Source organism: Oncorhynchus kisutch, linkage group LG29 (genome assembly GCF_002021735.2).
Source record: "Oncorhynchus kisutch isolate 150728-3 linkage group LG29, Okis_V2, whole genome shotgun sequence".
NCBI classification, from domain to species: domain Eukaryota; kingdom Metazoa; phylum Chordata; class Actinopteri; order Salmoniformes; family Salmonidae; genus Oncorhynchus; species Oncorhynchus kisutch.
Genome location: NC_034202.2, coordinates 46,753,010 through 46,776,153, shown reverse-complemented (window position 1 = coordinate 46,776,153; position 23,144 = coordinate 46,753,010). Strand labels below are relative to the sequence as shown.

The window sequence follows — 23,144 nt, the reverse complement described above, 5'->3', positions numbered from 1 at the left end:
ATATGTGGGAACTCATTCAAGACTGCTGGAAAATAATTCCAGGTGAATCTGGTTGAGAGAATGCCAGAGCAGACTCTTGACATTGTTGAAAGCGGTACGGTCACGAGCAACGCTGGGGAAATTGAGATCGGTGCTCCTTTGCATCAAAGAGGGCCACATAATATCCTGGTAGCTTAGCCACAAGGTCACAAGGTTTTACCACCAGGCTAATTCACCTGTTCTATTCTAATTCACCTGTTCTATTCTAATTCACCTGTTCTATTCTGATTCACCTGTTCTATTCTAATTCACCTGTTCTATTCTAATTCACCTGTTCTATTCTGATTCACCTGTTCTATTTTAATTCACCTGTTCTATTCTAATTCACCTGTTCTATTCTAATTCACCTGTTCTATTCTAATTCACCTGTTCTATTCTGATTCACCTGTTCTATTCTGATTCACCTGTTCTATTTTAATTCACCTGTTCTATTTTAATTCACCTGTTCTATTCTGATTCACCTGTTCTATTCTGATTCACCTGTTCTATTCTAATGCAGAACTCTGCAGCCAGGACCTACACCCAGAGTGCTGTGAGGATGGGTGTGGTCCTGGACCCGGCTCTTACCTGGGAGGTCAGGTACTCCATCGAGGCTGGGAACAGCGAGGGCATCTTCCAGGTAGGATGGAAGTCAATTCACAATCCATTAGGGCTCTGCTCATAGGGGTCTGGTCAAAAGTAATGCACTATTTAGGAAACTGGGTGCCATTTTGGTGCCATTCTCTGTCCAGTAATACAAAATATCACTTAAATTCTCTGTTGTTTTGGAATCAATACGGACCAGCCTAGATCGACTGTGTAAAGTAAGTATCCTTGGCTAGCCTGATCCAGAATGTCTCATAGGAGCAGGAGTCTATCCCCTGTTTCTGTAGTGAGACAGCTTGATGTACCAGGACACCCCCTGAACAGGACACTAGTCTATCTCCTGTTTCTGTAGTGTGAGACAGCTTGATGTACCAGGACACCCTCTGGACAGGACACTAGTCTATCTCCTGTTACTGTAGTGAGACAGCTTGATGTACCAGGACACCCCCTGAACAGGACACTAGTCTATCTCCTGTTTCTGTAGTGTGAGACAGCTTGATGTACCAGGACACCCCCTGGACAGGATACTAGTCTATCTCCTGTTTCTGTAGTGAGACAGCTTGATGTACCAGGACACCCCCTGAACAGGACACTAGTCTATCTCCTGTTTCTGTAGTGTGAGACAGCTTGATGTACCAGGACACCCCCTGAAAAGGACACTAGTCTATCTCCTGTTTCTGTAGTGAGACAGCTTGATGTACCAGGACACCCCCTGGACAGGACACTAGTCTATCTCCTGTTACTGTAGTGAGACAGCTTGATGTACCAGGACACCCCCTGGACAGGATGCCTAACCCCCAATCTCCTCAATGCTGAATGACATCGGGTCCCATTTTTACAGTCTTTGGTATGACTCGGCCCGGGGATCAGACTACAAACCTTCCAATCTCAGGGAGGACACTCTAACTACAACTACAACTCTAACTACAGGGCCAATGAGTCGCGTCGACTGGTAGATTGATTGTGTAGTGAAACTTATTTTGACCAAGGCCCTTTCCTTTTCATGTCCTTCCCTTCCCCATAGATGTAATATGGTGCCAATTTGGACGAATATTTAAATCTGTCTGTTTTGATTCCCTAATTTTGGACGGATCTAGTAATGATATGTATCTGTCGTCCCAGGCTGAGGACCTGGTGCTGGGGGACTTCAGCTTCCTGAGGGTGCAGACTAACGGAGGCAGTGGAGGTACCTTGAATCGGGAGGTGCAGGACAATTATACACTGACGGTGAGGATATACACACACACGCACACACACACACGCACGCACACACACACACACACACACACACACACACACACACACACACACACACACACACACACACACACACACACACACACACACACACACACACACACACACACACACACACACACACACACACACACGCACACACCCACACACACACACACACATGGATCCCCATTAGTTCCTGTCAAGGCAGCAGCTACTCTTCCTGGGGTTCATTATGGATCCCCATTAGTTCCTGTCAAGGCAGCAGCTACTCTTCCTGGGGTTTATTATGGATCCCCATTAGTTCCTGTCAAGGCAGCAGCTACTCTTCCTGGGGTTTATTATGGATCCCCATTAGTTCCTGTCAAGGCAGCAGCTACTCTTCCTAGGGTTTATTATGGATCCCCATTAGTTCCTGTCAAGGCAGGAGCTACTCTTCCTGGGGTTCATTATGGATCCCCATTAGTTCCTGTCAAGGCAGCAGCTACTCTTCCTGGGGTTTATTATGGATCCCCATTAGTTCCTGTCAAGGCAGCAGCTACTCTTCCTGGGGTTCATTATGGATCCCCATTAGTTCCTGTCAAGGCAGCAGCTACTCTTCCTGGGGTTTATTATGGATCCCCATTAGTTCCTGTCAAGGCAGCAGCTACTCTTCCTGGGGTTTATTATGGATCCCCATTAGTTCCTGTCAAGGCAGCAGCTACTCTTCCTGGGGTTTATTATGGATCCCCATTAGTTCCTGTCAAGGCAGCAGCTACTCTTCCTGGGGTCCAGCAAAATTAAGGCAGTTAGACATTTTTTAAAACACTACAATATATTCACATCAGATTTTACAACACATTAAGTGTGTGCCTTCAGGCCCCTACTCCACTACCACATATCTAAAACATAAAATCCATGTGTACATGTGTGTATAGTGCTATCATAGTATGCTATCATGTGTATAGGTGTGTCTGTGCGTGTAAAATCTGATTGTACTGCTGCATCAGTTACCTGATGTGGAATAGAGTTCCATGTAGTCATGGCTCTATGTAGTACTGTGGAATAGAGTTCCATGTAGTCATGGCTCTATGTAGTACTGTGGAATAGAGTTCCATGTAGTCATGGCTCTATGTAGTACTGTGGAATAGAGTTCCATGTAGTCATGGCTCTATGTAGTACTGTGGAATAGAGTTCCATGTAGTCATGGCTCTATATAGTACTGTGGAATAGAGTTCCATGTAGTCATGGCTCTATGTAGTACTGTGGAATAGAGTTCCATGTAGTCATGGCTCTATGTAGTACTGTGGAATAGAGTTCCATGTAGTCATGGCTCTATGTAGTACTGTGGAATAGAGTTCCATGTAGTCATGGCTCTATGTAGTACTGTGGAATAGAGTTCCATGTAGTCATGGCTCTATGTAGTACTGTGGAATAGAGTTCCATGTATTCATGGCTCTATGTAGTACTGTGGAATAGAGTTCCATGTAGTCATGGCTCTATGTGGTACTGTGGAATAGAGTTCCATGTAGTCATGGCTCTATGTAGTACTGTGGAATAGAGTTCCATGTAGTCATGGCTCTATGTAGTACTGTGGAATAGAGTTCCATGTAGTCATGGCTCTATGTAGTACTGTGGAATAGAGTTCCATGTAGTCATGGCTCTATGTAGTACTGTGGAATAGAGTTCCATGTAGTCATGGCTCTATGTAGTAATGTGGAATAGAGTTCCATGTAGTCATGGCTCTATGTAGTACTGTGGAATAGAGTTCCATGTAGTCATGGCTCTATGTAGTACTGTGGAATAGAGTTCCATGTAGTCATGGCTCTATGTAGTACTGTGGAATAGAGTTCCATGTAGTCATGGCTCTATGTAGTACTGTGGAATAGAGTTCCATGTAGTCATGGCTCTATGTAGTACTGTGGAATAGAGTTCCATGTAGTCATGGCTCTATGTAGTACTGTGGAATAGAGTTCCATGTAGTGGTGTCTATATGTAGTACTGTGGAATAGAGTTCCATGTAGTCATGGCTCTATGTAGTACTGTGGAATAGAGTTCCATGTAGTCATGGCTCTATGTAGTACTGTGGAATAGAGTTCCATGTAGTCATGGCTCTATGTAGTACTGTGGAATAGAGTTCCATGTAGTCATGGCTCTATGTAGTACTGTGGAATAGAGTTCCATGTAGTCATGGCTCTATGTAGTACTGTGGAATAGAGTTCCATGTAGTCATGGCTCTATGTAGTAATGTGGAATAGAGTTCCATGTAGTCATGGCTCTATGTAGTACTGTGGAATAGAGTTCCATGTAGTCATGGCTCTATGTAGTACTGTGGAATAGAGTTCCATGTAGTCATGGCTCTATGTAGCACTGTGGAATAGAGTTCCATGTAGTGGTGTCTCTGTGTAGTACTGTGGAATAGAGTTCCATGTAGTCATGGCTCTATGTAGTACTGTGGAATAGAGTTCCATGTAGTCATGGCTCTATGTAGCACTGTGGAATAGAGTTCCATGTAGTGGTGTCTCTATGTAGTACTGTGGAATAGAGTTCCATGTAGTGGTGTCTCTATGTAGTACTGTGGAATAGAGTTCCATGTAGTCATGGCTCTATGTAGCACTGTGGAATAGAGTTCCATGTAGTGGTGTCTCTGTGTAGTACTGTGGAATAGAGTTCCATGTAGTCATGGCTCTATGTAGTACTGTGGAATAGAGTTCTATGTAGTCATGGCTCTATGTAGCACTGTGGAATAGAGTTCCATGTAGTGGTGTCTCTATGTAGTACTGTGGAATAGAGTTCCATGTAGTCATGTCTCTATGTAGTACTGTGGAATAGAGTTCCATGTAGTCATGTCTCTATGTAGTACTGTGGAATAGAGTTCCATGTAGTCATGGCTCTATGTAGCACTGTGGAATAGAGTTCCATGTAGTGGTGTCTCTATGTAGTACTGTGGAATAGAGTTCCATGTAGTCATGGCTCTATGTAGTACTGTGGAATAGAGTTCCATGTAGTCATGTCTCTATGTAGTACTGTGGAATAGAGTTCCATGTAGTCATGGCTCTATGTAGTACTGTGGAATAGAGTTCCATGTAGTCATGGCTCTATGTAGTACTGTGGAATAGAGTTCCATGTAGTCATGGCTCTATGTAGTACTGTGGAATAGAGTTCCATGTAGTCATGGCTCTATGTAGTACTGTGGAATAGAGTTCCATGTGGTCATGGCTCTATGTAGTAATGTGCTCCTCCCATAGTCTGTTCTGGACTTGGGGACTGTGAAGAGACCTCTGGTGGCATGTCTTCTGGGATGGGTGTCCTGTGGGGTATGGATGGGTGTCTTGTGGGGTATGGATGGGTGTCCTGTGGGGTATGGATGGGTGTCCTGTGGGGTATGGATGGGTGTCTTGTGGGGTAGGGATGGGTGTCTTGTGGGGTAGGGATGGGTGTCTTGTGGGGTAGGGATGGGTGTCTTGTGGGGTAGGGATGGGTGTCTTGTGGGGTATGGATGGGTGTCTTGTGGGGTAGGGATGGGTGTCTTGTGGGGTCAATGTTATCAGTGCATCTTTCCCCAAAATCCATCACGTGTGTGTGTGTGTGTGTGTGTGTGTGTGTGTGTGTGTGTGTGTGTGTGTGTGTGTGTGTGTGTGTGGTGTAGGTGCGGGCCACAGCACAAGGTGGGCTGGAGGCCTTCACCACCGTCTTCGTCAACATCCTAGACATGAACGACCTTCGACCTCTGTTTGCCCCGACCTCCTACTCCTTCGTGGTCCCCGAGGGCTCTCCGCTGGGCGCCAGCGTTGGCAGGGTAACGGCCACGGACGCAGACGTCGGATCCAACGGGCAGTTTTACTACTTCTTCAGGTATTGGTGTTGTTCCTCTGTCCTCCTCCTGTTGTTTTTTACATTGGTGTTGTTCCTTTTTAATTTAAAGTATCCTGTGACCTTTGTATGACCTTTGTGTGACCTTTGCGTGACCTTTGTGTGACCTTTGTGTAGGGTCCAATGGGTAGTTTTACGACTTATTTAGATCCGCTGTTGTTTTACTAGTTTTAGTTTATATATTTTAATAATATAATGATATGCGCCGTTTATCAGACTCTTTCATCCAAAGCCTCTTCCAGCCGGTCACTATGGGGGTGTCCCCAGCGGGAATCAAACCCTTTGACCTAGAAATGTATGCTGTTTTTATTCTTTCTCACGTGTTATTATTTATTTATAAATGTGGTAGTTGTTTAAAATACATGTTAAAGCACACAGGATGTGTCTATGCAACTTATTATGTGACTTGTTAAACGTATTTTTTTACTCCTGAATTTATTTAGACCATAACAAAGGAGGTTGAATACTTATTGACTAATTTTTTATTAAATGTTTTCTATAAACGTAATCCCACTTTGTCATTATAGGGTATTGTGTGTAGAGGCCAGTGACACAACATCTCAATGTAATCCATGTTCAATTCATTATGGGGTATTTAATCCATGTTAAATTCATTATGGGGTATTTAATCCATGTTAAATTCATTATGGGGTATTTAATCCATGTTAAATTCATTATGGGGTATTTAATCCATGTTAAATTCATTATGGGGTATTTAATCCATGTTACATTCAGGCTGTAACACAACAACATGTGGAAGGGTGTGAATACTTTGTGAAGAACCCTGTATGTTTGGGAAGCACTTTGCACTGCATAGTACTGTACCAAATATAAGGCAAGTAAGTATGCCTTGTCAGAGTCAGAACGACCCATTGTAAGAAATGTGCTTTATAGAATAAACCCTGTATGTTTGGGAAGCACTTTGCCTTGTCAGAGTCAGAACGACCCATTGTAAGAAATGTGCTTTATAGAATAAACCCTGTATGTTTGGGAAGCACTTTGCCTTGTCAGAGTCAGAACGACCCATTGTAAGAAATATGCTTTATAGAATAAACCCTGTATGTTTGGGAAGCACTTTGCCTTGTCAGAGTCAGAACGACCCATTGTAAGAAATGTGCTTTATAGAATAAACCCTGTATGTTTGGGAAGCACTTTGCCTTGTCAGAGTCAGAACGACCCATTGTAAGAAATATGCTTGAAAGAATAAAGTTTGATGTGACTTGTCCCCAGGGAGCGTGTGAAGCTGTTCTCGGTGCACCCCACCAGCGGGGTCGTGACCCTGACGGGCCAGCCAATAACGGGGCAGCGGATGGAGCTGGAGGTACGAGCGGTGGACCGAGGGATAAAGCTCTACGGGACCAACGGGGTCAGCAGCACCGCTAAGGTATCTCTAGTTCCTGTTCTGTCCGACCGAGTCAGCAGTACCCCTAAGGTATCTCTAGTTCCTGTTCTGTCCAACGGGGTCAGCAGCACCGCTAAGGTATCTCTAGTTCCTGTTCTGTCCGACCGAGCCAGCAGCACCGCTAAGGTATCTCTAGTTCCTGTTCTGTCCAACGGGGTCAGCAGCACCGCTAAGGTATCTCTAGTTCCTGTTCTGTCCGACCGAGCCAGCAGCACCGCTAAGGTATCTCTAGTTCCTGTTCTGTCCAACGGGGTCAGCAGCACCGCTAAGGTATCTCTAGTTCCTGTTCTGTCCGACCGAGCCAGCAGCACCGCTAAGGTATCTCTAGTTCCTGTTCTGTCCAACGGGGTCAGCAGCACCGCTAAGGTATCTCTAGTTCCTGTTCTGTCCGACCGAGCCAGCAGCACCGCTAAGGTATCTCTAGTTCCTGTTCTGTCCAACGGGGTCAGCAGCACCGCTAAGGTATCTCTAGTTCCTGTTCTGTCCAACGGGGTCAGCAGCACCGCTAAGGTATCTCTAGTTCCTGTTCTGTCCGACCAAGTCAGCAGCACCGCTAAGGTATCTCTAGTTCCTGTTCTGTCCAACGGGGTCAGCAGCACCACTAAGGTATCTCTAGTTCCTGTTCTGTCCAACGGGGTCAGCAGCACCGCTAAGGTATCTCTAGTTCCTGTTCTGTCCAACGGGGTCAGCAGCACCGCTAAGGTATCTCTAGTTCCTGTTCTGTCCAACCGAGTCAGCAGCACCGCTAAGGTATCTCTAGTTCCTGTTCTGTCCGACCAAGTCAGCAGCACCGCTAAGGTATCTCTAGTTCCTGTTCTGTCCAACGGGGTCAGCAGCACCGCTAAGGTATCTCTAGTTCCTGTTCTGTCCAACGGGGTCAGCAGCACCGCTAAGGTATCTCTAGTTCCTGTTCTGTCCAACCGAGTCAGCAGCACCGCTAAGGTATCTCTAGTTCCTGTTCTGTCCGACCGAGTCAGCAGCACCCCTAAGGTATCTCTAGTTCCTGTTCTGTCCAACGGGGTCAGCAGCACCGCTAAGGTATCTCTAGTTCCTGTTCTGTCCGACCGAGCCAGCAGCACCGCTAAGGTATCTCTAGTTCCTGTTCTGTCCAACGGGGTCAGCAGCACCCCTAAGGTATCTCTAGTTCCTGTTCTGTCCGACCGAGTCAGCAGCACCGCTAAGGTATCTCTAGTTCCTGTTCTGTCCGACCGAGTCAGCAGCACCGCTAAGTTATCTCTAGTTCCTGTTCTGTCCGACTGAGCCAGCAGCACCGCTAAGGTATCTCTAGTTCCTGTTCTGTCCAACGGGGTCAGCAGCACCGCTAAGGTATCTCTAGTTCCTGTTCTGTCTGACCAAGTCAGCAGCACCGCTAAGATATCTCTAGTTCCTGTTCTGTCCAACGGGGTCAGCAGCACCACTAAGGTATCTCTAGTTCCTGTTCTGTCCAACGGGGTCAGCAGCACCGCTAAGGTATCTCTAGTTCCTGTTCTGTCCAACGGGGTCAGCAGCACCGCTAAGGTATCTCTAGTTACTGTTCTGTCCAACCGAGTCAGCAGCACCGCTAAGGTATCTCTAGTTCCTGTTCTGTCCGATCAAGTCAGCAGCACCGCTAAGGTATCTCTAGTTCCTGTTCTGTCCAACGGGGTCAGCAGCACCGCTAAGGTATCTCTAGTTCCTGTTCTGTCCGACCGAGTCAGCAGCACCGCTAAGGTATCTCTAGTTCCTGTTCTGTCCAACGGGGTCAGCAGCACCGCTAAGGTATCTCTAGTTCCTGTTCTGTCCGACCGAGTCAGCAGCACCGCTACGGTATCTCTAGTTCCTGTTCTGTCCGACCGAGTCAGCAGCACCGCTACGGTATCTCTAGTTCCTGTTCTGTCCAACGGGGTCAGCAGCACCGCTACGGTATCTCTAGTTCCTGTTCTGTCCAACGGGGTCAGCAGCACCGCTACGGTATCTCTAGTTCCTGTTCTGTCCGATCAGGGACTAGAAGGTTTAGAGAAGCGAGGCAGCAGCCTGCAGGTTGCTAGTTCAGTCCCCCGGGTCGGGCAAACACAACAAAACAAATCCCCATCCAGGGGCACTGCTGCTGATGTATGTAATGTATGTATGTATTGTATTGTATTGTATGTATTGTATGTACTGTATGTATGTGCGTATGTTTGTGTGTATGTATGTGTACCTGGAGGTGTTAGGAAACAAGGCTCATTTCCATTCTACTCAATGGACAATAAAGTTATATTGCATAATAAAGTTTATTTGTACTTTGACATTTGTCTTTAACTGTTTGATCGTTTTATCCAAAAATCTATCATTCAATCAATAAATCCAGGTGGTCCTGACGGTTGAACGGGTGAATGAGTTTTCTCCGGTGCTGTCTATGGTGGCCCTGGTGCCATCGTGGTTGGACCAAGACCCTGTGTTTGCTGTGGTCACGGTGGAGGACCAGGATGAGGGGGTGTGCGGGGACATCGAGTGGGTCTCCATCGTCGAGGGGGACCCACTGGAACAGTTTAAGGTGGACCGCTCTCCGGTCGGGAACGAGTACAAGGTAGTCCTCTCCTCTCCTCTCCTCTCCTCTCCTCTCCTCTCCTCTCCTCTCCTCTCCTCTCCTCTCCTCTCCTCTCCTCTCCTCTCCCCTCCCCTCCTCACCTCCCCTCTCCTCTCCTCTCCTCATCTCTCTTCTCCTCTTCTCCTCCCATCTCTAGGTGAAGACGTCAGAGCCCGTGGACTGGAAGAAGTTTCCATATGGTTGTAACCTGACCCTCCAGGCTAAAGACAGAGGAACCCCTCCTCTGTTCTCCAACACTCAGGTGGTCCAGGTGTTAGTTAGAAAACCTCAGGCTCTCCAGGTGAGTCACTTGTTTTAGCTTTTTCCCTCTCTCTGCTGTTCAGTGTCTTTTTAAATGTGTCTGAGTTTTAAATGTTTTGTTCTAGTGAACAATACCATAACAACACCATAACAATATCGTCACAACACCATCGAAACACCATCACAACACCATCACAATACCATAACAACACCATAACAACACCATAACAACACCATAACAACACCATAACAACACCATAACAACACCATCACAATACCATAACAATACCATAACAACACCATAACAACACCATGACAACACCATAACAATATCGTCACAACACCATAACAACACCATAACAACACCATAGCAATACCATAACAACACCATAACAACACCATAACAACACCATAACAACACCATCACAATACCATAACAACACCATCACAACACAATCACAATACCATAACAACACCATAACAACACCATAACATTACCATAACAACACCATAACAACACCATAACAATATCGTCACAACACCATAACAACACCATAACAACACCATAACAATACCATAACAACACCATAACAACACCATAACAACACCATAACAACACCATCACAATACCATAACAACACCATCACAACACCATCACAATGCCATAACAACACCATCACAACACCATCACAACACCATAACAACACCATAACAACACCATAACAACACCATAACAATACCATAACAATATCGTCACAACACCATAACAACACCATAACAACACCATCACAATACCACAACACCATAACAACACCATAACAACACCATAACAGCACCATAACAACACCATAACAACACCATAACAACACCATAACAACACCATAACAACACCATCACAATACCATAACAACACCATAACAATATCATAACAACAAAGCCATTTTAATTACACAATGCTCCTATTGTATACCAATAGATCGATGTAGTTCACTTTGGTATAACAGCAAGAAAATTGGCACACGTTGTAACTTGATTTTCCAGGTGAGATTTGATAAACAGCTCTACCAGGTGAGACTGAGTGAGATAGCGCCGCCTGGCACCATCATAGTGGAAGTGCGGATCACCCCAGGCCCTCCCAACGTCAACTACAGCTTCAGCCCCTTCTCTGCCTCACCGTACTTCCTCATCAACCCTCTGACCGGGGTCATCACTACGACAACCCCTCTGACCAGCCTATCGCAGGACGTCGTGGAGCTGGAGGTGTTGGAGCAGGGCAGTAAACTCAGAACCAGGGTCCAGGTGATTTTAATGTGTTTGATCTTATTTGTAATATGTTGTTGTTGTTGTCGTCTTTGTTGACAAACAAATCTGATCTTCTGTTCTGTTCGTTTCTCATCTTTAACTCAGGTCACCATAGAGGACGCTAACGGCAACACGCCCACGTTCGCCAGGCCGGCGTACGACGTGTCAATCGAAGAGACCATGCCGGTCGGCACGGTGATCTTGGTGGTGTCGGCGGTGGACGATGATAAAGGGGAGAACGGGTGTATCACCCACAGCATTGCTGGACTTCAGGCGCTACCCTTCACCATAGATCAGGACTCAGGAGAGGTACTTGCTACTTTTAGTGTTGACTGTTGGGGCTGGTTGATCCTCACCGTGTGTGTATACAGTACATGTTGCAATGATTGACAAACATATCTTATTTGATCTTGTCACCTTTCCTCCTCTCCTGTCATCTTCTCCCCTCCTCTCCTCTTCTATTCTCCCCTCCTCTCCTCTGTCGTCTTCTCTTCTCTCCTCTGTCGTCTCCTCTCCTCTCCTCTCCTCTCCTCTCCTCTCCTCTCCTCTCCTCTCCTCTCCTCTCCTCTCCTCTCCTCTCCTCTCCTCTCCTCTCCTCTCCTCTCCTCTCCTCTCCTCTCCTCTCCTCTCCTCTCCTCTCCTCTTCTCTTCTCTTCTCTTCTCTTCTCTTCTCTTCTCTTCTCTTCTCTTCTCTTCTCTTCTCTTCTCTTCTCTCCTCTCCTCTCCTCTCCTCTCCTCTCCTCTCCTCTCCTCTCATCTTCTCTCAGCTGAGGACCACTAGAGAGCTGGACTACGAGACGTCATCTGATCTCTACATGTTCTCCGTCCGGGCCTCAGACTGGGGTTCTCCATACCGGCGGGAGAACGAGGTCAACGTGACAGTGCGCCTCATCAACGTAAATGACAACAGACCTTTGTTTGAGAGGGTTGGCTGCCGAGGGATGATCGAACAGGACTTCCCTGTAGGCCAGAACATCGTCACCATGTCAGCTGTGGGTAGGTAACCCAGAGGCTAAATCATGTGTCCAACTCCAGTCCTCGAGGAATGAGTGTCTGTGGGTTTTTACGCCTCCCTTGTACTTGATCGATCAGTGTCAATAACCAGGTTCGACACGGTGGGATCTTTTTGTATCAGTAAAATAAATGATGTGAGAAATGATGGCTGGAAATGCCTTTATGCGCAAATATTGTCATATCATAAGAAAACTGGGAGTCACGCGTTGATATGTTGTGTGGTCGTCTCAGTATGACTCGGGGAAACCATGCAGTTTATTAGGTTGCAGATTAAATAAAAGATGATGAACTTCACAGGGGGGGGGGGTTGAACGTTCCTGGTGATAGGGGGGGGGGGTGAACATTCCTGGTGATAGGGGGGGGGTTGAACGTTCCTGGTGATAGGGGGGGGGGGGGTGAACGTTCCTGGTGATAGGGGGGGGGGGGTGTTGAACATTCCTGGTGATAGGTGGGGGGGGTTGAACATTCCTGGTGATAGGTGGGGGGGGTTGAACATTCCTGGTGATAGGTGGGGGGGGTTGAACATTCCTGGTGATGGGGGGGGGTGAACATTCCTGGTGATGGGGGGGTGAACATTCCTGGTGAAAGGGGGGGGTGAACATTCCTGGTGATGGGGGGGTGAACATTCCTGGTGATAGGGGGGGGGTTGAACATTCCTGGTGATAGGGGGGGGTGAACGTTCCTGGTGATAGGGGTGGGGTGAACATTCCTGGTGATAGGGGTGGGGTGAACATTCCTGGTGATAGGGGGGGGGGGGGTTGAACATTCCTGGTGATAGGGGGGGGGTTGAACATTCCTGGTGATAGGTGGGGGGGTTGAACGTTCCTGGTGATAGGGGGGGGGTGTTTAACATTCCTGGTGATAGGTGGGGGGGTTGAACATTCCTGGTGATAGGGGGGGGTTGAATGTTCCTGGTGATAGGGGGGGTGAACATTCCTGGTGATAGGGGGGGGGTGAACGTTCCTGGTGATGGGGGGGGGGTGAACATTCCTGGTGATGGGGGGTTTGAACATACCTGGTGATAGGGGGGGGTTGAACATTCCTGGTGATGGGGGGGGGTGAACGTTCCTGGTGATAGGGGGGGGGGGTTGAACATTGCTGGTGATAGGGGGGGTGAACGTTCCTGGTGAAAGGGGGGGGGGGTGAACATTCCTGGTGATAGGGGGGGGGTGAACATTCCTGGTGATACATTCCTGGTGATAGGGGGGGGGGGTTGAACATTCCTGGTGTTAGGGGGGGGGGGTGAACGTTCCTGGTGATAGGGGTGGGGTGAACATTCCTGGTGATAGGGGGGGGGGTTGAACATTCCTGGTGATAGGGGGGGGGTTGAACGTTCCTGGTGATAGGGGGGGGGGGTGTTGAACATTCCTGGTGATAGGTGGGGGGGTTGAACATTCCTGGTGATAGGGGGGGGGGGGGGTTGAACGTTCCTGGTGATAGGGGGGGGGGGTGAACGTTCCTGGTGATAGGGGGGGTGAACGTTCCTGGTGATAGGGGGGGTGAACGTTCCTGGTGATAGGGGGGGTGAACGTTCCTGGTGATGGGGGGGGGGGGGGGGGTGAACGTTCCTGGTGATAGGGGTGGGGTGAACATTCCTGGTGATGAGCTTGATGCTCCTTTCCAATAAATATCGAGGGTCTTATTCTGGTGACACGATGATCGATGCTTGACTGCCGTTTGACAAATACAAATTATCGGGCTCTCATCCATAATAATCTCATCCTGTAGACGAGCCCCACTGTATCTGTGAGCTTTGATCTAGACTAGCCCCACTGTATCTGTGAGCTGTTGGCTAGAGAGGGGCACGTGCCACGATCAGAGTGGGTATATTATAACGTGACAGTTTTTGTAGCGATACCATCAGTAGAGTTGAAAAGGTGATGGAAACACATTGACCTTTAGATTTTTATTTGGTACATAAAAACTGAAACGGAAAAGTATGTTTTATGTGCGCTACGTCCTTTTAGCCAACAAATCAGTTTGGTGGAAACACTGAGAGGAAACAAGTCAGTTTGGTGGAAACACTGAGGGGAAACAAGTCCGTTTGGTGGAAACACTGGAGGGAAACAAGTCAGTTTGGTGGAAACACTGAGGGGAAACAAGTCAGTTTGGTGGAAACACTGGAGGGAAACAAGTCAGTTTGGTGGAAACACTGGAGGGAAACAAGTCAGTTTGGTGGAAACACTGAGGGGAAACAAGTCAGTTTGGTGGAAACACTGGAGGGAAACAAGTCAGTTTGGTGGAAACACTACAGGGAAACAAGTCAGTTTGGTGGAAACACTGGAGGGAAACAAGTCAGTTTGGTGGAAACACTGGAGGGAAACAAGTCAGTTTGGTGGAAACACTGGAGGGAAACAAGTCAGTTTGATGGAAACACTGGAGGGAAACAAGTCAGTTTGGTGGAAACACTGGAGGGAAACAAGTCAGTTTGGTGGAAACACCACTGGTGGGAAAATGCTCATATTTTAGAATGTTGGCATGAAAATCTGTCGCCAATTGGATGAAAACCAAAACTAACTAGTTATGGACTCCCCACACCAGCAGACATCCATTTTCTGGACCTGAAACATTTTTTGGGGGGGTCTATGTTTTGTTTCAGGGCTGGGTTTTATTTGAACGTTACATCCACCAGCATGGCATTGTTGATTAATTAGTTCATTATTAATCAGAAACAGCTGCAATGTTCTTCCTCTTCGCGAGTCCGTAATTTCCCATCTCCCACTTGGATCGCAGCACAACCAACCTATGGATCAAATAGGGGTTTAGTCTCATAGTATAAATATAGTATAATAGTATAAATATAGTATAATGGTATAAATATAGTATAATGGTATAAATATAGTATAATGGTGTAAATATAGTATAATAGTATAAATATAGTATAATAGTATAAATATAGTATAATAGTATAAATATAGTATAATAGTATAAATATAGTATAATAGTATAAATATAGTATAATAGTATAAATATTGTATAATAGTATAAATATAGTATAATAGTATAAATATTGTATAATGGTATAAATATAGTATAATGGTGTAAATATAGTATAATGGTATAAATATAGTATAATAGTATAAATATAGTATAATAGTATAAATATAGTATAATAGTATAAATATAGTATAATAGTATAAATATAGTATAATAGTATAAATATTGTATAATGGTATAAATATAGTATAATAGTATAAATATAGTATAATAGTATAAATATAGTATAATAGTATAAATATAGTATAATAGTATAAATATAGTATAATAGTATAAATATTGTATAATAGTATAAATATAGTATAATAGTATAAATATAGTATAATAGTATAAATATAGTATAATAGTATAAATATAGTATAATGGTATAATATAGTATAATAGTATAAATATAGTATAATAGTATAAATATAGTATAATAGTATAAATATAGTATAATAGTATAAATATAGTATAATAGTATAAATATAGTATAATAGTATAAATATAGTATAATAGTATAAATATAGTATAATGGTATAAATATAGTATAATAGTATAAATATAGTATAAAAGTATAAATATAGTATAATGGTGTAAATATAGTATAATAGTATAAATATAGTATAATGGTATAAATATTGTATAAAAGTATAAATATAGTATAATAGTATAAATATAGTATAATAGTATAAATATTGTATAATGGTATAAATATAGTATAATGGTGTAAATATAGTATAATAGTATAAATATAGTATAATGGTTTAAATATAGTATAATGGTATAAATATAGTATAATAGTATAAATATAGTATAATAGTATAAATATAGTATAATAGTATAAATATAGTATAAATGTAGTATAATAGTATAAATATAGTATAATAGTATAAATATAGTATAATGGTATAAATATAGTATAATAGTATAAATATTGTATAATGGTATAAATATAGTATAATAGTATAAATATAGTATAATAGTATAAATATAGTATAATGGTATAAATATAGTATAATAGTATAAATATAGTATAATGGTATAAATATAGTATAATAGTATAAATATTGTATAATGGTATAAATATAGTATAATGGTGTAAATATAGTATAATAGTATAAATATAGTATAATGGTTTAAATATAGTATAATGGTATAAATATAGTATAATAGTATAAATATAGTATAATAGTATAAATATAGTATAATAGTATAAATATAGTATAAATGTAGTATAATAGTATAAATATAGTATAATAGTATAAATATAGTATAATGGTATAAATATAGTATAATAGTATAAATATTGTATAATAGTATAAATATAGTATAATGGTATAAATATAGTATAATAGTATAAATATAGTATAATGGTTTAAATATAGTATAATGGTATAAATATAGTATAATAGTATAAATATAGTATAATAGTATAAATATAGTATAATAGTATAAATATAGTATAATAGTATAAATATTGTATAATAGTATAAATATAGTATAATAGTATAAATATAGTATAATAGTATAAATATAGTATAATAGTATAAATATTGTATAATAGTATAAATATAGTATAATAGTATAAATATAGTATAATGGTATAAATATAGTATAATAGTATAAATATAGTATAATGGTATAAATATAGTATAATAGTATAAATATAGTATAATGGTTTAAATATAGTATAATGGTATAAATATAGTATAATAGTATAAATATAGTATAATAGTATAAATATAGTATAATAGTATAAATATAGTATAAATGTAGTATAATAGTATAAATATAGTATAATAGTATAAATATAGTATAATGGTATAAATATAGTAGTGGTATAGTATAATGGTATAAATATAGTATAATAGTATAAATATAGTATAATGGTATAAATATAGTATAATGGTATAAATATAGTATAATAGTATAAATATAGTAGTGGTATAGTATAATGGTATAAATATAGTATAATAGTATAAATATAGTATAATGGTATAAATATAGTATAATGGTATAAATATAGTATAATGGTATAAATATAGTATAATGGTATAAATATAGTATGATAGTATAAATATAGTATAATGGTATAAATAGTAGGTTTTTACCAGCACTTGATCATAATCCCATTGGATAATTTGTATAAACAGTGCATTCATAAAGTATTCAGACCCCTTGACTTACCCCACATTTTGTTACGTTACAGCCTCATTTTAAAATTGATTAAATAGTTTTTTCCCCTCATCACTCTACACTCTATACCTCATAATGACAAAGCGAAAACAGGTTTTTAGAAATCGTTGCCAATTTATTTAAAAAATAAAACTTAAATATTACATTTACGTAAGTTTTCAGACCCTTTCCTCAGTACTTTGTTGAAGCATCTTTGGCAGCGATTACAGCCTTGAGTCTTTTTGGATATGATGCTACAAGCTTGGCACACCTGTATTTGGGGAGTTTCTCCCATTCTTCTCTGCAGATCCTCTCAAGCTCTGTCAAGGTTGGATGGGGAGCTTCGCGGCATAGCTTTTTTCAGGTCTGTCCAGAGATGTTTTATCGGGTTCAAGTCCAGGCTCTGGTTGGGCCACTCGAGGACATTCAGAGACTTAAGAGTCCCGAAGTCACTCCTGCGTTGTCTTGGCTGTGTGCTTAGGGTCGTTGTCCTGTTGGAAGGTGAACCTTCGCCCCCAGTCTGAGGTCCGGAGCGCTCTGGAGCAGGTTTTCATCAAGGATTTCTCTGTACTTTGCTCTGTTCCTCTTTGCCTCGATCTTGACTAGTCTCTCAGTCCCTGCCGCTGAAAAACATCCCCTCAGCATGATGCTGCCACCACCATGCATCACCGTAGGTATAGTATTGGCATGGTGAAATGCGGAGCCTGGTTTCCTCCAGACGTGACGCTTGGCATTCAGGCCAAAGAGTCCAATCTAAGGTTATATCAGACCAGAGAATATTGTTTCTCATGGTCTGAGAGTCTTTAGGTTCCTTTTGGCAAACTCCAAGTGGGTTGTCATGTGTCTTTTACTGAGGAGTGGCTTCCGTCTGGCCACTCTACCATAAAGACCTGATTGGTGGAGTGCTGCAGAGATGGTTATCCTTCTAGAAGGCTCTCCCATCTCAGCAGAGGAACTTTGGAGCTCTGTCAGAGTGACCATCGGGTTCTTGGACACCTGCCTGATCAAGGCTCTTCTCCCCCGATTGCTCAGTTTGGCCAGATGGACAGCTTTAGGAAGAGTCTTGGTCGTTCAAACTTCTTCCATTTAAGAATGATGGAGGCCACTGTGTTCTTGGGGCCCTTCAATGCTGCAGAAATGTTTTGGTACCTTTCCCCAGATCTGTGCCTCAATACAATCCTTCTCCATCATGACTTGGTTTTTACTCTGACATGCACTGTCAAAGGTGTGTGCCTTTCCAAATCATGTCCCAATCAATTGAATTCACCACAGGTGGACTCGAATCAAGTTGTAGAAACATCTCAAGGATGATCAATGCACCTGAGCTCAGTAAGTCTCATAGCAAAGGGTCTGAATACTAATGTAAATAAGGTGTTTCTGTTTATTATTTTTAATACATTTGCAAATATATATATAAAAAAAACTGTTTTAGCTTTGTCACTATTGGGGTGTGTAGATTAATGGAGATTTGTATTTATTTAATACAGGCTAGAATAAGGCTAGAATAATGCTAGAATAAGGCTAGAATAATGCTAGAATAAGGCTAGAATAAGGCTAGAATAAGGCTAGAATAATGCTAGAATAAGGCTAGAATAAGGCTAGAATAAGGCTAGAATAAGGCTAGAGTAATGCTAGAGTAAGGCTAGAATAAGGCTAGAATAAGGCTAGAATAATGCTAGAATAAGGCTAGAATAAGGCTAGAATAAGGCTAGAGTAATGCTAGAGTAATGCTAGAATAATGCTAGAATAATGCTAGAATAAGGCTAGAATAAGGCTAGAATAAGGCTAGAATAATGCTAGAATAAGGCTAGAATAAGGCTAGAATAAGGCTAGAATAAGGCTAGAATAAGGCTAGAATAAGGCTAGAATAAGGCTAGAATAAGGCTAGAATAATGCTAGAATAATGCTAGAATAAGGCTAGAGTAATGCTAGAGTAATGCTAGAATAATGCTAGAATAATGCTAGAATAAGGCTAGAATAAGGCTAGAATAAGGCTAGAATAATGCTAGAATAAGGCTAGAATAAGGCTAGAATAAGGCTAGAATAAGGCTAGAATAATGCTAGAATAATGCTAGAATAAGGCTAGAATAAGGCTAGAATAATGCTAGAATAAGGCTAGAATAAGGCTAGAATAATGCTAGAATAAGGCTAGAATAAGGCTAGAATAATGCTAGAATAAGGCTAGAATAAGGCTAGAATAATGCTAGAATAAGGCTAGAATAAGGCTAGAATAAGGCTAGAATAAGGCTAGAATAATGCTAGAATAAGGCTAGAATAAGGCTAGAATAAGGCTAGAGTAATGCTAGAGTAATGCTAGAATAATGCTAGAATAATGCTAGAATAAGGCTAGAATAAGGCTAGAATAAGGCTAGAATAATGCTAGAATAAGGCTAGAATAAGGCTAGAATAAGGCTAGAATAAGGCTAGAATAAGGCTAGAATAAGGCTAGAATAAGGCTAGAATAATGCTAGAATAATGCTAGAATAAGGCTAGAGTAATGCTAGAGTAATGCTAGAATAATGCTAGAATAATGCTAGAATAAGGCTAGAATAAGGCTAGAATAAGGCTAGAATAATGCTAGAATAAGGCTAGAATAAGGCTAGAATAAGGCTAGAATAAGGCTAGAATAATGCTAGAATAATGCTAGAATAAGGCTAGAATAAGGCTAGAATAATGCTAGAATAAGGCTAGAATAAGGCTAGAATAATGCTAGAATAAGGCTAGAATAAGGCTAGAATAATGCTAGAATAAGGCTAGAATAAGGCTAGAATAAGGCTAGAATAAGGCTAGAATAAGGCTAGAATAAGGGCTAGAATAAGGCTAGAATAATGCTAGAATAAGGCTAGAATAAGGCTAGAATAAGGCTAGAGTAATGCTAGAATAAGGCTAGAATAAGGCTAGAATAAGGCTAGAATAATGCTAGAATAATGCTAGAATAAGGCTAGAATAATGCTAGAATAAGGCTAGAATAATGCTAGAATAATGCTAGAATAATGCTATAATAATGCTAGAATAATGCTAGAATAATGCTAGAATAATGCTAGAATAATGCTAGAATAATGCTAGAATAATGCTAGAATAATGCTAGAATAAGGCTAGAATAATGCTAGAATAAGGCTAGAATAAGGCTAGAATAATGCTAGAATAAGGCTAGAATAAGGCTAGAGTAATGCTAGAATAAGGCTAGAATAAGGCTAGAATAATGCTAGAATAATGCTAGAATAAGGCTAGAATAATGCTAGAATAATGCTAGAATAAGGCTAGAATAAGGCTAGAGTAATGCTAGAATAAGGCTAGAATAAGGCTAGAATAGGCTAGAATAAGGCTAGAATAAGGCTAGAATAAGGCTAGAATAAGGCTAGAATAAGGCTAGAGTAATGCTAGAATAAGGCTAGAGTAATGCCTAGAATAAGGCTAGAGTAATGCTAGAATAAGGCTAGAATAAGGCTAGAATAAGGCTAGAATAAGGCTAGAATAAGGCTAGAATAAGGCTAGAATAAGGCTAGAATAAGGCTAGAATAAGGCTAGAATAAGGCTAGAATAAGGCTAGAATAAGGCTAGAATAAGGCTAGAATAAGGCTAGATAATGCTAGAATAAGGCTAGAATAAGGCTAGAATAAGGCTAGAATAAGGCTAGAATAATGCTAGAATAAGGCTAGAATAAGGCTAGAATAATGCTAGAATAAGGCTAGAATAATGCTAGAATAAGGCTAGAATAAGGCTAGAATAAGGCTAGAGTAATGCTAGAATAATGCTAGAATAAGGCTAGAATAATGCTAGAATAAGGCTAGAATAAGGCTAGAATAAGGCTAGAATAATGCTAGAATAAGGCTAGAATAAGGCTATAATAATGCTATAATAAGGCTAGAGTAATGCTAGAATAATGCTAGAATAAGGCTAGAATAAGGCTAGAATAATGCTAGAATAATGCTAGAATAAGGCTAGAATAAGGCTAGAATAAGGCTAGAATAAGGCTAGAATAAGGCTAGAATAATGCTAGAATAAGGCTAGAATAATGCTAGAATAATGCTAGAATAATGCTAGAATAAGGCTAGAATAAGGCTAGAGTAATGCTAGAATAAGGCTAGAATAAGGCTAGAATAAGGCTAGAATAAGGCTAGAATAATGCTAGAATAAGGCTAGAATAAGGCTAGAATAATGCTAGAATAAGGCTAGAATAATGCTAGAATAAGGCTAGAATAAGGCTAGAATAAGGCTAGAATAAGGCTAGAGTAATGCTAGAGTAATGCTAGAATAAGGCTAGAATAATGCTAGAATAATGCTAGAATAAGGCTAGAATAATGCTAGAATAAGGCTAGAATAATGCTAGAATAATGCTAGAATAAGGCTAGAATAAGGCTAGAATAAGGCTAGAATAAGGCTAGAGTAATGCTAGAGTAATGCTAGAATAAGGCTAGAATAATGCTAGAATAATGCTAGAATAAGGCTAGAATAATGCTAGAATAAGGCTAGAATAATGCTAGAATAATGCTAGAATAAGGCTAGAATAAGGCTATAATAATGCTATAATAAGGCTAGAGTAATGCTAGAATAATGCTAGAATAAGGCTAGAATAAGGCTAGAACAATGCTAGAATAATGCTAGAATAAGGCTAGAATAAGGCTAGAATAAGGCTAGAATAAGGCTAGAATAAGGCTAGAATAATGCTAGAATAAGGCTAGAATAATGCTAGAATAATGCTAGAATAATGCTAGAATAAGGCTAGAATAAGGCTAGAGTAATGCTAGAATAATGCTAGAATAAGGCTAGAATAAGGCTAGAATAATGCTAGAATAATGCTAGAATAAGGCTAGAATAAGGCTAGAATAAGGCTAGAATAAGGCTAGAATAAGGCTAGAATAATGCTAGAATAAGGCTAGAATAATGCTAGAATAATGCTAGAATAAGGCTAGAATAAGGCTAGAATAAGGCTAGAATAAGGCTAGAGTAATGCTAGAGTAATGCTAGAATAAGGCTAGAATAATGCTAGAATAATGCTAGAATAAGGCTAGAATAATGCTAGAATAAGGCTAGAATAATGCTAGAATAATGCTAGAATAAGGCTAGAATAAGGCTAGAATAAGGCTAGAATAAGGCTAGAGTAATGCTAGAGTAATGCTAGAATAATGCTAGAATAAGGCTAGAATAAGGCTAGAATAAGGCTAGAATAAGGCTATAATAATGCTATAATAAGGCTAGAATAATGCTAGAATAATGCTAGAATAAGGCTAGAATAATGCTAGAATAAGGCTAGAATAATGCTAGAATAATGCTAGAATAAGGCTAGAATAAGGCTAGAATAAGGCTAGAATAAGGCTAGAATAAGGCTAGAATAAGGCTAGAATAAGGCTAGAATAAGGCTAGAATAATGCTAGAATAAGGCTAGAATAAGGCTAGAGTAATGCTAGAGTAATGCTAGAATAATGCTAGAATAAGGCTAGAATAATGCTAGAATAAGGCTAGAATAAGGCTATAATAATGCTATAATAAGGCTATAATAATGCTAGAATAATGCTACAATAAGGCTAGAATAATGCTAGAATAAGGCTAGAATAATGCTAGAATAATGCTAGAATAAGGCTAGAATAAGGCTAGAATAAGGCTAGAATAAGGCTAGAGTAATGCTAGAGTAATGCTAGAATAATGGTGGAATAATGCTAGAATAAGGCTAGAATAAGGCTAGAATAATGCTAGAATAATGCTAGAATAAGGCTAGAATAAGGCTAGAATAGTGCTAGAATAAGGCTAGAA

The 23,144-nt window shown here is 41.0% G+C and overlaps 1 protein-coding gene across 1 annotated transcript in view; it reads left to right on the top strand.

Annotated features, from left to right (window-relative positions):
* The first annotated feature begins 532 nt into the window (after positions 1-532).
* fat3b (FAT atypical cadherin 3b) overlaps positions 533-23,144 on the top strand; it is a 333,323-nt gene continuing 310,711 nt past the window's right edge. The window contains 9 exon segments of the mRNA XM_031809102.1: positions 533-658; positions 1,747-1,851; positions 5,489-5,694; positions 6,943-7,096; positions 9,444-9,662; positions 9,820-9,963; positions 10,965-11,222; positions 11,331-11,534; positions 11,993-12,221. Coding sequence (XP_031664962.1) covers positions 533-658; positions 1,747-1,851; positions 5,489-5,694; positions 6,943-7,096; positions 9,444-9,662; positions 9,820-9,963; positions 10,965-11,222; positions 11,331-11,534; positions 11,993-12,221 — 1,645 coding nt within the window.